Source organism: Nansenia antarctica (genome assembly GCF_963989245.1).
Source record: "Nansenia antarctica genome assembly, chromosome: 7".
NCBI lineage: Eukaryota > Metazoa > Chordata > Actinopteri > Argentiniformes > Microstomatidae > Nansenia > Nansenia antarctica.
Genome location: NC_137677.1, coordinates 52,127,934 through 52,142,038, shown reverse-complemented (window position 1 = coordinate 52,142,038; position 14,105 = coordinate 52,127,934). Strand labels below are relative to the sequence as shown.

The 14,105-nt window shown below is 46.7% G+C and overlaps 1 protein-coding gene across 3 annotated transcripts in view; it reads left to right on the top strand.

Moving 5' to 3' along the window:
• Window positions 1-14,105, top strand: part of st6gal2a (ST6 beta-galactosamide alpha-2,6-sialyltranferase 2a) — a 43,843-nt gene that overhangs the window by 21,780 nt on the left and 7,958 nt on the right. For all 3 annotated transcript variants that reach the window (XM_080536223.1, XM_080536225.1, XM_080536224.1), the window contains 2 exons: window positions 7,714-7,811; window positions 8,531-8,632. In XM_080536223.1, the coding sequence (XP_080392349.1) occupies window positions 7,714-7,811; window positions 8,531-8,632 (200 nt within the window). The remainder of the gene's footprint in view (window positions 1-7,713; window positions 7,812-8,530; window positions 8,633-14,105) is intronic.

The window sequence follows — 14,105 nt, the reverse complement described above, 5'->3', positions numbered from 1 at the left end:
TTACGCCTATCGCTCCTTTTGGAGGAGCATAGGCCGTCGACAACAGTTCGCCAGGGTCCTCTGTCCTGTGCTTTGCTTTCCAGCTGTTTCCATGTTAGTCCACTCTGTGTGATGTCTGTCTCCAAGTCCCTGCGCCAGGTGTTCTTGGGCCGGCCTCTCTTCCTTTTGCCTTGGGGGTTCCATCTAAGGGCCTGTCTGGTGGTGCTGGTGTTTGGTTTGCGTAGTGTGTGGCCGATCCATCCCCACCTTCTTCTCTTGATTTGTTCTTCCACTGGTTGTTCGCCCGTTCTCTGCCAGAGATCGTTGTTACTGATGGTATCTGGCCAGTGGATGTTCAGGATCCGCCTCAGGCATCTGTTGATGAATGACTGCACTCTAGTCATTGTGATCTTGGTTGTCCTCCACGTCTCTGATCCGTATAGGAGTACTGGCTTGATGTTGGATTTGAAGAGTCTGATCTTTGTCCGCTGACTGATTACCTTGGAGCTCCAGATGTTCTTTAGTTGGATGTATGAGGCCCTTGCCTTGCTGATTCTTGCTCTGACATCTGCCTCCGTGCCACCCTTCTTGTCTATGATGCTACCTAGGTAGGTGAAGGATTCTACTTCCTCGAGTGCTGTTCCCTCCAGGTTTACTGGGTCTTCGTTGTTTGTGTTGATCTTTAGGATTTTGGTCTTTGCTTGGTGGATGTTGAGGCCTAGTTGTGTTGAGGTGTCTGCCAGTATGTTTGTCTTCTCCTGCATCTGTTGTCGACTGTGGGATAGTAGGGCAAGGTCGTCTGCGAAGTCTAGGTCGTCCAGTTGTGTTGAGAGTGTCCACTGGATCCCGTTTCTCCTCTGTGCCGTTGTGGTCTTCAATATCCAGTCAATGGCCAGGAGGAAGAGGAAGGGGGACAGTATACCGCCTTGCCTTACTCCGGTCTTCACTTGGAAGCTTCGTGTGAGCTGCCCGCTGTGTATGACTCTGCAGGTCATTCCTTCATAGGAGTTCCTCATGATGTTGACAAGCTTTTCTGGTATGCCGTAGTGTCGAAGCAATTTCCAGAGGGTGTTTCTGTGGAGACTGTCAAATGCCTTCTCGTAGTCTACAAAGTTGATGTATAATGGAGAGTTCCATTCCAATGATTGCTCAACTATGATTCGGAGGGTTGCAATCTGGTCTACACATGATCTATTGGGTCGGAAGCCTGCCTGCTGGTCTCTTAGCTGCGGATCCACCACTTTCTTTATTCGCTCGAGGAGGATTCTGTTGAAGATTTTTCCTGGCACTGATAAAAGCATGATTCCTCTGTAGTTGTGGCATTGGCTGAGGTCTCCTTTCTTAGGTATTTTGACCAAGTAGCCTTCTTTCCAGTCTGTTGGCCCTTCCTCTTCCTCCCATATCTTCTCGAACAGGGGGTGTAGCATCTCTACCGAGGTGTCTATGTCTGCCTTCAGTGCCTCGGCAGGGATGTTGTCTGGTCCTGCTGCCTTACTATTCTTTAGTTGTGCAATGGCCTGTTGGATTTCCTGCTTGCTGGGCTTTCCACAGTTGATGACTAAGTCAGTCTCCGCAGGTTGAATGTCCGGGGGGTTATGTGGTGTCGGTCTATTCAGGAGTTCTTCAAAATACTCTGCCCATCCCTCTTGCTGTTGGTCCAGTCTTGTGATGGTCTTTCCTTCCTTGTTTTTGATTGGTCGTTCTGGTCTGCTGAACTTTCCGGACAGTTTCTTGGTGGTGTCATACAGTTCCTTCATGTTTCCTTTTGCTGCTGCCTCTTCTGCTTCTTTAGCCAGGTTGTCGATGTAGTTTCGCTTGTCCTTCTTGGCATTTCTTTTGACCTGTCTGTTTGCCTCAGTGTACTCTCTTTGGGCTTTTGCCTTGGTTGCCCTTGTTCGGCTGTTGTTAACGTCTGTCTTTTTCTGTCTCCTTTCTTCTATGTTGCGTAGTGTTTCTGCTGATATCCACTCTTTATGGTTTCTCTTCTTTATTCCAATCACTTCCTTACATGTTGTTATGAGGGTTTCCCTTATCCTTTCCCATTGGTCTTGCTGGTCTCCTTCGTCACTGCTTAGATCTTGCAAGGCTTGATATCTGTTCTTCAGCTTCAGTGTGAACACTTCTCTTGTCTGTGTGTCTTTTAAGAGGTGGACATTGAATTTCTGTTTCTTTGATGTTGTTTCCATCCAGTGCTTCTTCAGTTTCAACTTGAGCATAGCGCTTAGTAGGTGGTGGTCTGATGCTATGTCTGCTCCTCGCCTTACTCGCAGGTCCTGTAGTGATCTCCTGAACTTGCTGGTTATGCAGAAGTGGTCTATCTGGTTCTCGGTCACTCCATCCGGTGATACCCAGGTTGCCTTGTGGATCCTCTTATGTGGGAAGACGCTTCCTCCGATAACCAGGTTGTTCAGGGCACAGGTGTCCACAAATCTCTCTCCATTCTCATTCATTTCTCCTAGGCCATGCTTTCCCATCACTTTTTCGAAGCCTGTGTTGTCTCTGCCAATCTTTGCGTTGAAGTCCCCCATGAGAATGTTGATGTCTTTTCCTTTTTGTTGATCCAGGATGCTCTGCAGTCTGTTGTAGAACTCATCCTTTTTTCCATCGTCACTGTCATTGGTTGGTGCATAGCATTGTATCACGTTCAACTTGATTTTCCTTTTCTTGGTTCTGAAGGTGGCTGTTATAATTCTTGATCCATGTGCCTCCCATCCAATCAGTGCTTTCTTTGCTGTTGTTGATAGCAAAAGGCCAACCCCCTCAGTGTGAGGGGCTTTGTCTTCTTCGTGCCCAGAGTAGAGTAGCAGCTCTCCTGTCTGCAGTCTTTGTTGTCCAGATTGTGTCCATCGTGACTCACTAATTCCTAAAAGATCTAGTTTGTACCTCTTCATTTCTGCTGCTACTTGTATGGTTTTTCCGGTCTCATACAAGGTCCTGACGTTCCATGTTCCAATTCGTATGTCTCTGGTTGACAGAAGGGGTTTCGGCTCTGTGACTTCTGTGACTTGACAGCTTTCATCACACAGCGTCATATTTCCTCTCATTGAGGATCCTTCTTCTTCCAGGGCTGAGGTCTGTTCTGTTGTCAACGTTTTTGTAACGGATTGTTTTCTACGGGATGGGGTTGTTGGCCCCACGCCCAACCCCCAACCTGGAGGACCAGGTGCTGCTTTTCGTCTGGCCCCTCCTCTGAAACCTGCCCGGCTTGGTTGAACCTGCCAGGGGTGTAAACCCCGGCCGGTATAGCTCTCAGAGTCATAGAAGCACACAAGCTGCCCCACCACGGCAAGGTATCAGCACGATGGGACAGGTGCTGCACTAGAACACTTAAAACCTTCTGCACTAGAACACTTAAAACCTTCTTCGCAACATCTCCAAAATGTGTCCATGTAGATACTGGGAATGGATGTCTTTAAGCTGTGATTTTGTTCTGATCCTTAGATGGCTCTCTAAATATGCGTCCAGATGTTTGAATCTGAAACTGTCACCTTCAGACTTAACTGAATGGTTCCTTCTGTTCTTTTTTTATCTCGCCAAAATTAGTTTCCACCAGTGATGTATTTTTTCAGTGGTGATGTATGCTGGATGAGTGAGTGGATGGGTGTTGAAAGGTGCTAAAAGCAAATGACATTAACCTTAACATAATCCAAAACAAAGGATACCTGGAAAGGAAAGAACCAAAACAAAAGCCGAGTGGCAGAAGCAGAGTGCAGCAAAGAGAGAGAGAGGTCCTGCAGAGAGAGAGTGAGGTCCTGCAGAGAGAGAGAGTGAGGTCCTGCAGAGAGAGAGAGAGGGAGGTACTGCAGAGAGAGAGGGAGGTCCTGCAGAGAGAGAGAGGGAGGTCCTGCAGAGAGAGAGAGTGAGGTACTGCAGAGAGAGAGGGAGGTCCTGCAGAGAGAGAGAGAGGTCCTGCAGAGAGAGAGAGGGAGGTCCTGCAGAGAGAGAGAGAGGTCCTGCAGAGAGAGAGAGAGGTCCTGCAGAGAGAGAGAGTGAGGTCCTGCAGAGAGAGAGAGTGAGGTCCTGCAGAGAGAGAGTGAGGTCCTGCAGAGAGAGAGAGAGTGAGGTCCTGCAGAGAGAGAGAGAGGGAGGTCCTGCAGAGAGAGAGAGAGGGAGGTCCTGCAGAGAGAGAGAGAGAGGTCCTGCAGAGAGAGAGAGAGTGAGGTCCTGCAGAGAGAGGGAGGTCCTGCAGAGAGAGAGAGAGTGAGGTCCTGCAGAGAGAGGGAGGTCCTGCAGAGAGAGAGAGAGTGAGGTCCTGCAGAGAGAGAGAGAGTGAGGTCCTGCAGCAGAGAGAGAGGGAGGTCCTGCAGAGAGAGAGAGAGTGAGGTCCTGCAGCAGAGAGAGAGTGAGGTCCTGCAGAGAGAGAGAGAGAGTGAGGTCCTGCAGAGAGAGAGAGTGAGGTCCTGCAGAGAGAGAGAGAGGTCCTGCAGAGAGAGAGAGAGTGAGGTCCTGCAGCAGAGAGAGAGAGAGTGAGGTACTGCAGAGAGAGAGAGGGTGAGGTCCTGCAGCAGAGAGAGTGAGGTCCTGCAGAGAGAGAGAGAGAGAGGTCCTGCAGAGAGAGAGGGAGGTCCTGCAGAGAGAGAGAGGTCCTGCAGAGAGAGAGAGAGTGAGGTCCTGCAGAGCGAGAGAGAGTGAGGTCCTGCAGAGCGAGAGAGAGTGAGGTCCTGCAGAGAGAGAGAGAGTGAGGTCCTGCAGCAGAGACAGAGAGTGAGGTCCTGCAGAGAGAGAGAGGGAGGTCCTGCAGAGAGAGAGTGAGGTCCTGCAGAGAGAGAGAGAGTGAGGTCCTGCAGAGAGAGAGGGTGAGGTCCTGCAGAGAGAGAGAGGTCCTGCAGAGAGAGAGAGAGTGAGGTCCTGCAGAGAGAGAGAGGTCCTGCAGAGAGAGAGAGAGTGAGGTCCTGCAGAGAGAAAGAGAGGTCCTGCAGAGAGAGTGAGGTCCTGCTGAGAGAGAGAGAGAGAGAGAGAGAGAGAGAGACAGTGAGGTCCTGCAGAGAGAGAGGGAGGTCCTTCAGAGAGAGAGAGAAAGAGGTCCTGCAGAGAGAGAGAGAGTGAGGTCCTGCAGAGAGAGAGGGAGGTCCTGCAATGTGGCTTTTATGGCCCACGATGCACTGGGCCCAGGTGCACAGAGTCAGCCAATCAAGACAGGTTTAGATGCAGGATAGATTATAATCAACACTCACCCCCAGTGCACACCCCTAGAGGGCACCACAGGGGCCATCCTAAGTGTTAAAGAGCCCACTTGAAACAACAGTTTTAGGATCACTATATACTTATAATTTGTGAATTAGATGCACTGTATCGTCTGCCATAGGCTACTGGGTAAGTGATACATGGCATGTAAACGTAAGTTTTAGGACGTGTACAAAAGCAAAGACTGTGTGATCATGTAATTATGTGTTTTTAGCATGTTGATGTTCTAACAGCATGTTGTGATATGCTAAACAGGCAGTTAGATGTTCGTTGTTATGTTCCTTTTTAACGCTAGCCTACTAGCAGCTGTTTTGCCTCTGTTTTTTTGATTCAGACTATGTTTCTCTGCTATTTGGTTTGAGGTGTACCAACATTCAAATAAGAATATCTTCTCCAGCTAGGTTATTTTTAGATGTCAGTGTATGACACATCCTTTGAAAGCTTACAATCTGTACTTTCATAATCTGGAAAGAACTGAAAAATGACATTGCCCTACTTGAGGACGTTTTCACCAGATCCTGTCACATTTGTTATCCAGCCCCAGGGTTTTTCCATTTAAAAATGGAGACCACTTTGGGCCATGTCATTAGCATTTTTCATTTTTCATTTTTCATTTTTCTATCGACTGCAAAAAGCTTAAAAGCACTTAAAAGCACACAACTCAAGGGTTGTCAAGTAGTACTTTGGAAAATTAATTGACCTGGCATCTGAGGACAAAAATGCTCACTTTCAATGTCAGTGAGGAGCTTAAGTCCTCAAGGGTAAACAGGAGATGTACTGAAGGCCAATTCACACATTAACGGTTGAATGGTGTCAGTGATGAATGAAGGGTAAGCCTCACATCCATTCAAGTGTCAAACCAGGCAAACAGAACCATTCATCCATGCATCATACTCCTGCTGGAGTAAACATGTGCTGATCGATAAGTGGAGAGGGAGAGATTACGTGAGTCTCAGTTTAGCCGTGACCATCCATCACAACAGGGGGATGCGTGTGTTTGTGTGATGTGTATGTGTGTGTATATAGAGTACACATTAGAGTATAAAAGTATGATGACAGTCTTTGGTATGTGCTGGCCTGTCAATGGCCACTAGGCAAGGCCCTAAAAGGCTGAAAGGCTTGAGCAGTGGCCTGTGTGCCTGTAAAAGTTCCTTCAGTTACACACATTGACCACTAGAGGGCAGTCTTTCTATTTATTTTACTACTGAAAGGCCAATGTAGAAATGCACAGGTGCACTACTTACAGAGTGGGCTCCACTACGTAATATTGAATCACAAATGAAATAGTCATTCTCAATGACTGGTAGTAATATGTACCATGCGTTGTGAAGACCACTAAGATCAGAGAGCTTCATGTTAACCTGAGAGAGGTTAGAAGGATCAGCCACGCTAGCCAGGGAAGAGCTCGGGGAAAAGCAACAGATCAAGTAGAGGTCGCACAATTGTGTTATGGTCTGGTCCGCAAGTCGGCATTCCGATTTAATGTTCCGACTTTTCTTTCAAAAAATGTGAATACATTTCAGCGTTGTTGAAAATCACACTCGCTAGTCAACTAGCACAGCTTGTTTTGTGAGCCTGCTAACAATGTAAAGTAGTGTTATAGTTAACTAGGTATCAGTGGGGGGGATTACTCACCGAATCCCTTGCGTTGCAGAATTTTGGCTTGACTAGCGAGTTTGTGTTGTGACTCTCCACAACGTTGAAATGTATTTGTGTTTCAAAATAAAAGGCAGATTATTTTGATTTGGTTTCCGACTTGCGGTCCAAATGACCAGACCGTGTCACAATTCAGCATCTCTCAGAGGCTCTTAAAGTTTCCGCAGGGAGGGAGAGAGAGAGAGAGAGTGTGCGTGTGCCTATGTTTGTTTGCGTGTGTGTCTGCGTTCATGCGGAGGGTGTTTAATATCCTGAAGTGGCAAGCCAGGGGCCACGTTATCACTGTTCAACAGAAGAATGTCTTGCATACGTGATCATACATATATGTATGTGTGTCTGGTTATCAGTGAACACTGGCTGGTCTTATCCAGGTTCTTCCTAGGACCGCAGCATAGCACGTGCGGCTGAGGTACATTCAATGAATAATTTGTTACCAGCAGAGAATTTATGATGAGGGGGTGAATGCAGGTAGGCTTGGAGGAGGTTGTCTGGGGTTGAATGGGGTTCTATGTTCCCTGGTACCTTAGCTCCCTCCCGAAAATGGGTCTTGTGTTCCCTGCTCCTGAAAAGGGGTCCTATGTTCCACGGGTCCTATGTTCCCCGCTCCCTGAAAAAGGCTTCTAGATCCCTGTTTCCATATGATTTTCAAGCGAATGATTTTCAAGCAATTTTTTTCGGGACCGGGGAACATTGGACCCAGCGAACATAGGTACGCTTCTGTCTGAACGACTAAGCTCCTTCACTTGAGTTTGGGTTGGGAAGGGGCAGAACTAAAGTTTGGGTTTGGTGGCAGTTTCTCTCTTCATCCAGCTCAGAGTCTCATTGACTAAAAACGTTTTTTTTCTTCTATTCCTCTCTAGTGATGTTGTTGTTGTTTTCTGCCATTTCCCTTAGATTCCCATGATGCAGTTCTGCGATTCAACGCGGCACCTACGGGGGGTTATGAAAGAGATGTTGGAAATAAGACCACCATTCGCATCATCAACTCACAGGTGTGTGTGCGTGTGTGGTAGTAGAAATGTACAAAAAAGACAATAGATGAATAATACACGTGGTCAGTTATGTGTGGACATGTTTGTGTGATCCACAATGTGAACAGTCCAGGAACACGTTACATCATACATAAGAGAGTTCTTTTGAATAGGAGTTATAACTCACTCTAGGAGACAAACTCACTAACGCACGCGTACACACACACACACACACACACACACACACACACATTCTAACACAAACACATTCTCACTTCTATGGGTTGTGATTGATCGCCTCTAGCTTTGAGAGCGGAGCGTTCTGAGAGGCCTACAGAGACCAGCGTTCTGGTTGAGCATCTGATCACAACGTACCAGTTTTCACACAACACCCGTCTCTAGATCAAGGACTTCAGAACACACACTTTCAACAGTCCCTCCAACCGCAGACCTCCTTTGTGGGCTGAACGCCTGAGCGATCCGCCAACATTCCACACACACACACACACACACACACACAGCCCACGCTCGAGAAGTGGCTGTCATTAGGAGACATCACTCTGTGTGTGTATGTGTGAGAGTGCATGCGTGTGTGAGTGCACATGCGTGTGCGCGCGTGTGTGTGCGGTTGTGCGTCAAGCTTGATCTTGGTAGCAAAACTGTAACAGTTAGTGTTGTTACCGTACCGTATTCCTTAGTGTAGACTTCCCTTTGTAATCTGTGACTCCTCCCCTTTACAGATCCTGGCCAATCCCAAACACCGCTTCAACAGCAGTTCTCTCTACAAGAATGTGACTCTGGTGGCCTGGGACCCTGCACCTTACACTGTCAACCTGTACAAGGTGTGTAACTGTGTACACTGTACACTCACACACACACACACACACACACACACACCAACACACACACTTCACCCCAGGTGTAACACAATAACTAAATGTAAACGTGGTGCACAAGGCTGATGTCGAGGTCGTGTTGAACGGCTGCATAATGGCAAGGTTATGTTGTGCAGGTTATGCAAATCTACTGTGCCCTGTGAGAGGGAAGTGTCATGTATGAGAGAGAGAAGAGTCATGTATGGGAGAGGAAAGAGTCATGTATGGGAGAGGAAAGAGTCATGTATGGGAAAGAGAAGTCATGTATGGGAGAGGGAAGCGTCATGTATGAGAGAGGGAAGAGTCATGTATGACAGAAGAGTCATGTATGAGGGAGAGAGAATAGTCATGTATGAGAGAGGGAAGAGTCATGTATGGGAGAGGGAAGCGTCATGTATGAGAGAGGGAAGAGTCATGTATGGGAGAGGGAAGAGTCATGTATGAGAGAGAGAAGAGTCATGTATGAGAGAGAGAAGAGTCATGTATGAGAGAGGGAAGAGTCATGTATGGGAGAGGGAAGAGCCATGTATGAGAGAGGGAAGTCATGTATGGGAGAGGGAAGAGTCATGTATGGGAGAGGGAAGAGTCATGTATGAGAAAGAGAGAGAGAAGAGTCATGTATATGAGAGAGAGAGAAGAGTCATGTATGAGAGAGAAAGAAGAGCCGTGTATATGAGTGAGAAGAGTCATGTATGAGAGAGAGAAGAGTCATGTATGACAGAGAAGAGTCATGTATGAGGGAGAGAGAATAGTCATGTATGAGGGAGAGAGAAGAGTCATGTATGGGAGAGAGAAGAGTCATGTATGAGAGAGAGAAGAGTCATGTATGAGAGAGAGAAGAGTCATGTATGAGAGAGGGAGGAGTCATGTATGAGAGAGAGAGAAGAGTCATGTATGAGAGAGAAGAGTCATGTATGAGGGAGAGAAGAGTCATGTATGAGAGAGAAGAGCCTTGTATGAGAGAGAGAAGAGTCATGTATGAGAGAGAGAAGAGTCATATATGAGGGAGAGAAAAATCATCTATGAGGGAGAGAAGATCTGTGTATGAGAGAGAGAAGAGTCATGTATGAGAGAGAGAAGAGTCATGTATGAGAGAGAGAAGAGTCATGTATGAGAGAGAGAGAAGAGTCATGTATGAGAGAGAGAAGAGTCATGTATGAGTATAACCATAGGTGAAAGTGGGCCGGAACGGTCCGGTGCGGCGTTCCGGCAAGACTTTCTGTGCCGGAACGCCGTTGGGGGAAGAGATGCAGCTGCCTGTCAATCAAAATCCGATTGCTGCAGAGTGCAGAAGCAATCACGATTCACGATCCATAATTTCCAACAAGGAAACACATGGCTGACGTTATGTTTCGTTGCGTCTATTTTAATACCTTTGAAAAGGACATGTTAACCCGCTTTACAGTAGACCCGACGCGACGCGACGTGGTTGGGTGGGCAGCACTGGGCACTGAGACAGTCCGACCGGGATTACAGTCGCGCCGTATGGAAGCATATAGTGGACTTAATTCAAATGTTAATGCAATTTGAGATTGCATTTGTATGTTCCACTTTTGCATGCATTCTTTCAGACAATATTCAAATTCAAATGCAATTCTAATGATTTGCATTTTCATTTTCATGTACCTGATGTGCACATTCGCTGTCAATATTAAAATGATAATGCAAAGCCATTTGACATTTAATTTTCAAAGTCATGCGCTGCTTTGTAGCTGACAAAACTGACAAGTTCATTCTAATGTAAAAATTACTATGCAATCCCAAAATAGCATATTCATTTGCCACTTTTGCCTGCATTATTTGAGTCAATATTCAAATTGTAATGCAATAATGTGATACGCAATTGCATTTACATGTTCTAGTAAACACATCCGCTTTGTAGCTGACAAAATTCAAATTTTCATTCTAATGTGAAAATGACTATGCAATCCCAAAATAGCATATTCATTTGCCATTTTTGCCTGCGTTATTTGAGTCAATATTCAAATTGTAATGCAATAATGTGATTAGCAATTGCATTTATATGTTCTAGGAAACACATCCGCTCATTAGAATTGCATTTGAATTTGAATATTGTCTGAAAGAATGCATGCAAAAGTGGAACATGCAAATGCAATCTCAAATTGCATTAACATTTGAACTTAGTCCACTATATGCTTCCATAAGCAAGCCGTGTTGCCAGATTGGGCTACTTTTGGTCACACTGGACGGGTGGATTCGGCAGCTTGTAGACTGGTTGGGCTGGAAATTGTCAATTCCATCTGGCAACCCTGGTAGCAAAATATGTGCATACGTATCTGGTAGCCTACTGGTACTTTCAAATCGCATCGTATTATTATTATTATTATTATTATTAATAATAATAATTACAATTTACAATACAAATACAACAATTGGAGGTCCCTCAAAGAAAATTTGGGCGCACTGCGCGTGCACAACATCAACCTCCAAGGCTTGATTTTGACCCAGGAAAAACCCTGGTATGTACTGTATAACATGATAGCCATCTATGCACTGTATATAAGATGATGACCAAGGGTCTTTCTGCTGCTGACCAAGGGGTTGAGTTCACTTGATGAGGCCCAATTTTGTTTTAGACTCTGTAGGCTACTGTATTTGTTTATTAAGACTTAAGATATATTATCTGAATTTCTCTTGTTTTATCAAATGTTCCAATTATTTTCATTTCTTGTGCTGGTTTAAAATTGCAGGAAACTAGCACAAATAATTGTGTGGGAGAGAGGGGCCGCCGCTACCAAAACGTGCACAGTTTTGGGTCGCTCCACCACCAAAAACTCTCACTCCAAACTTTTGGTGAAACATGGCAGCCCTAAAGTGTTTCTAATTTCGACACCAACACCACGATGTGTGTGTTCAGGGATGCATGAAGCTGGGGGCAGGAGGAGAACAATATGAAACGATGAAGGTTGGGGTAGTAGCCTATAGTTCCTGTAAGAAACTCAAACCACTTTCACCCCTGAGTATAACGTAAACATTGACTTACTGCCCTCTGGGCTCGTTGTCACAGGTCAATGATACGTTATTATGGAAACAGATGGACAAAGTCATGGTTTGAATTAAATACAATTATTTTAATAATTACCACTCTCACTGGTGAGGACGAACGAAAGATTCAACATAACTGCAAAAACAAACACACCCTTCCTTAAGGGAAGCGTGATAATAATAACAGAAAGAACTAAAGACAATAACAAAATAACATGGCTATGCAGACGGGTAAGAAGCCCAGAGTGGTGTGGTCTCAGGTCTTTTATACCTCAGGCCCCAGGTGCAATCAGCACCTGAGAAACAAGACACGGGTGTTAACACTTAGACAATTAGACCAACAATGTGTGTCACACATCACAATGAGAGAGAGAGAAGAGTCATGTATGAGAGAGAAGGGTCATGTATGAGTGAGAGAGAGAAGGGTCATGTATGAGAGAGAGAAGGGTCATGTATGAGAGAGAGAAGGGTCACGTATGAGAGAGAGAAGGGTCATGTATGAGTGAGAGAGAGAAGGGTCATGTATGAGAGAGAGAGAAGGGTCATGTATGAGAGAGAGAAGGGTCATGTATGAGAGAGAGAGAGAAGGGTCATGTATGAGAGAGAAGAGTCATGTATATGAGAGAGAGAAGAGCCGTGTTTGAGGGAGAGAGAATAGGTCTGCTGCACCCAGACACACCACAACCTTGCATCAGAGATCATCAGAGATTAACTTGATATACTACAGTATATCGCTCTGCTCCCTCTCCCGCTCTCCCCCATTACTTATTCTCTCTCTCTCTCCTCACCCTTCTCTTCCTATACTGTATTTCCTCTCTTCTTCCTGTCCATGACATGGGTTGTCTCGTCTGTCTTCTATGGGTTGTGATTGATCGCCCCTCTAGCCTTGAGAGCGGAGCGTTCTGAGAGGCCCACAGAGACCAGTGTTCTGGTTGAGCATCTGATCACAACGTACCAGTTTTCACACAACACCCGTCTCTAGATCAAGGACTTCAGAACACACACTTTCAACAGTCCCTCCAACCGCAGAACTCATTTGTGGGCTGAACGCCTGAGCGATCCGCCAACATTCCACACACACACACACACACACACACACACACACGCACACTCTTCCTATACTGTATTTCCTCTCTTCTTCCTGTCCATGACATGTTATCCTTGAACTCCACTTCTGATGTGCGCCACGTATATTTTTTACAAATGGGAGGTTACCCCTCCCAATTTCTCTCTCTCTCTCTCTCTCTCTATCTCTCTCTCCCCCCTTTCTCTCTCTCTCTCCCCATCCCCTCTTTCACCTTTTTTTTTTCTTTCTTTTTTTTACTCCCTTTCGGTCCCTTTCCCTCTCTCCCCCATCTTTCCCTCTCTCTCCTCTTTCTTTCCTTTTATCTTGCTCACCCCTCTTTCTCTCTCCTTCTCTCTCTCTCATTTCATGGCTCTTGCGTCAGGTTGGCAGCAACCTGGCTCCTCCCTCCATCCTCACCCCTCCTCCTCCTCCCTCCATCCTCACCCCTCCTCCTCCTCCCTCCATCCTCCTCCTCCCTCCATCCTCACCCCTCCTCCTCCTCCCTCCATCCTCACCCCTCCTCCTCCTCCCTCCATCCTCACCCCATCCGTCAGTCAGAGAGACTCATGTTGTAGAACAGACATGGCTGTGATCACTCTGAATGATGTAATCACTCTGAATGAGGGAATAATAGAGTTGGCAGAGGCCAGCAGGTTAATTCATCTAGAATCCATCACTTGGAAATTGAATCCCGCCTCCTGCACCTCCTCCCCCTCCACTGCACCTCCTCCCCCTCCACTGCACCTCCTCCCCCTCCACTGCACCTCCTCCTCCTCCACTGCACCTCCTCCTCCTCCACTGCACCTCCTCCTCCTCCACTGCACCTCCTCCTCCACTGCACCTCCTCCTCCTCCACTGCACCTCCTCCTCCTCCTCCCATGCACCTCCTCCCCCTCCACTGCACCTCCTCCCCCTCCACTGCACCTCCTCCCCCTCCACTGCACCTCCTCCTCCACTGCCGTGTTGACTTGAATAATTTAGTCCTTTTTCTGTGATGTCATCATTTCTGGAGACAATCTGTTCTTTTTCCGTTCAGATGTAATGGTGTGCGTAGGCCCTGGCTGGTGGTCTGAGGAATCTAACAATAGCCTGTTTGCTGCGGGGGGGGGGGGTGGACATCAGGAGGACCACTTCTCCTCCTTGAGGCAACCACAGAACAAGGCTTCCAACAGTCCTCCTCTGAGAGCTGCAGAAGCAGACACGTGCCCTTTTTGAATCGCAGATCTTAAATCTGCGTTTTCTGAAAGCTTCATAGCACCGTGATGACCGTCTTTGGGCCGTTAGCTACAATGAAGTGAAGATGATATGTGTGCTAGGAAGGGCTCTGGATTGAGTCTCTCTGACCCCTAAAACACACCACGAGCGTCA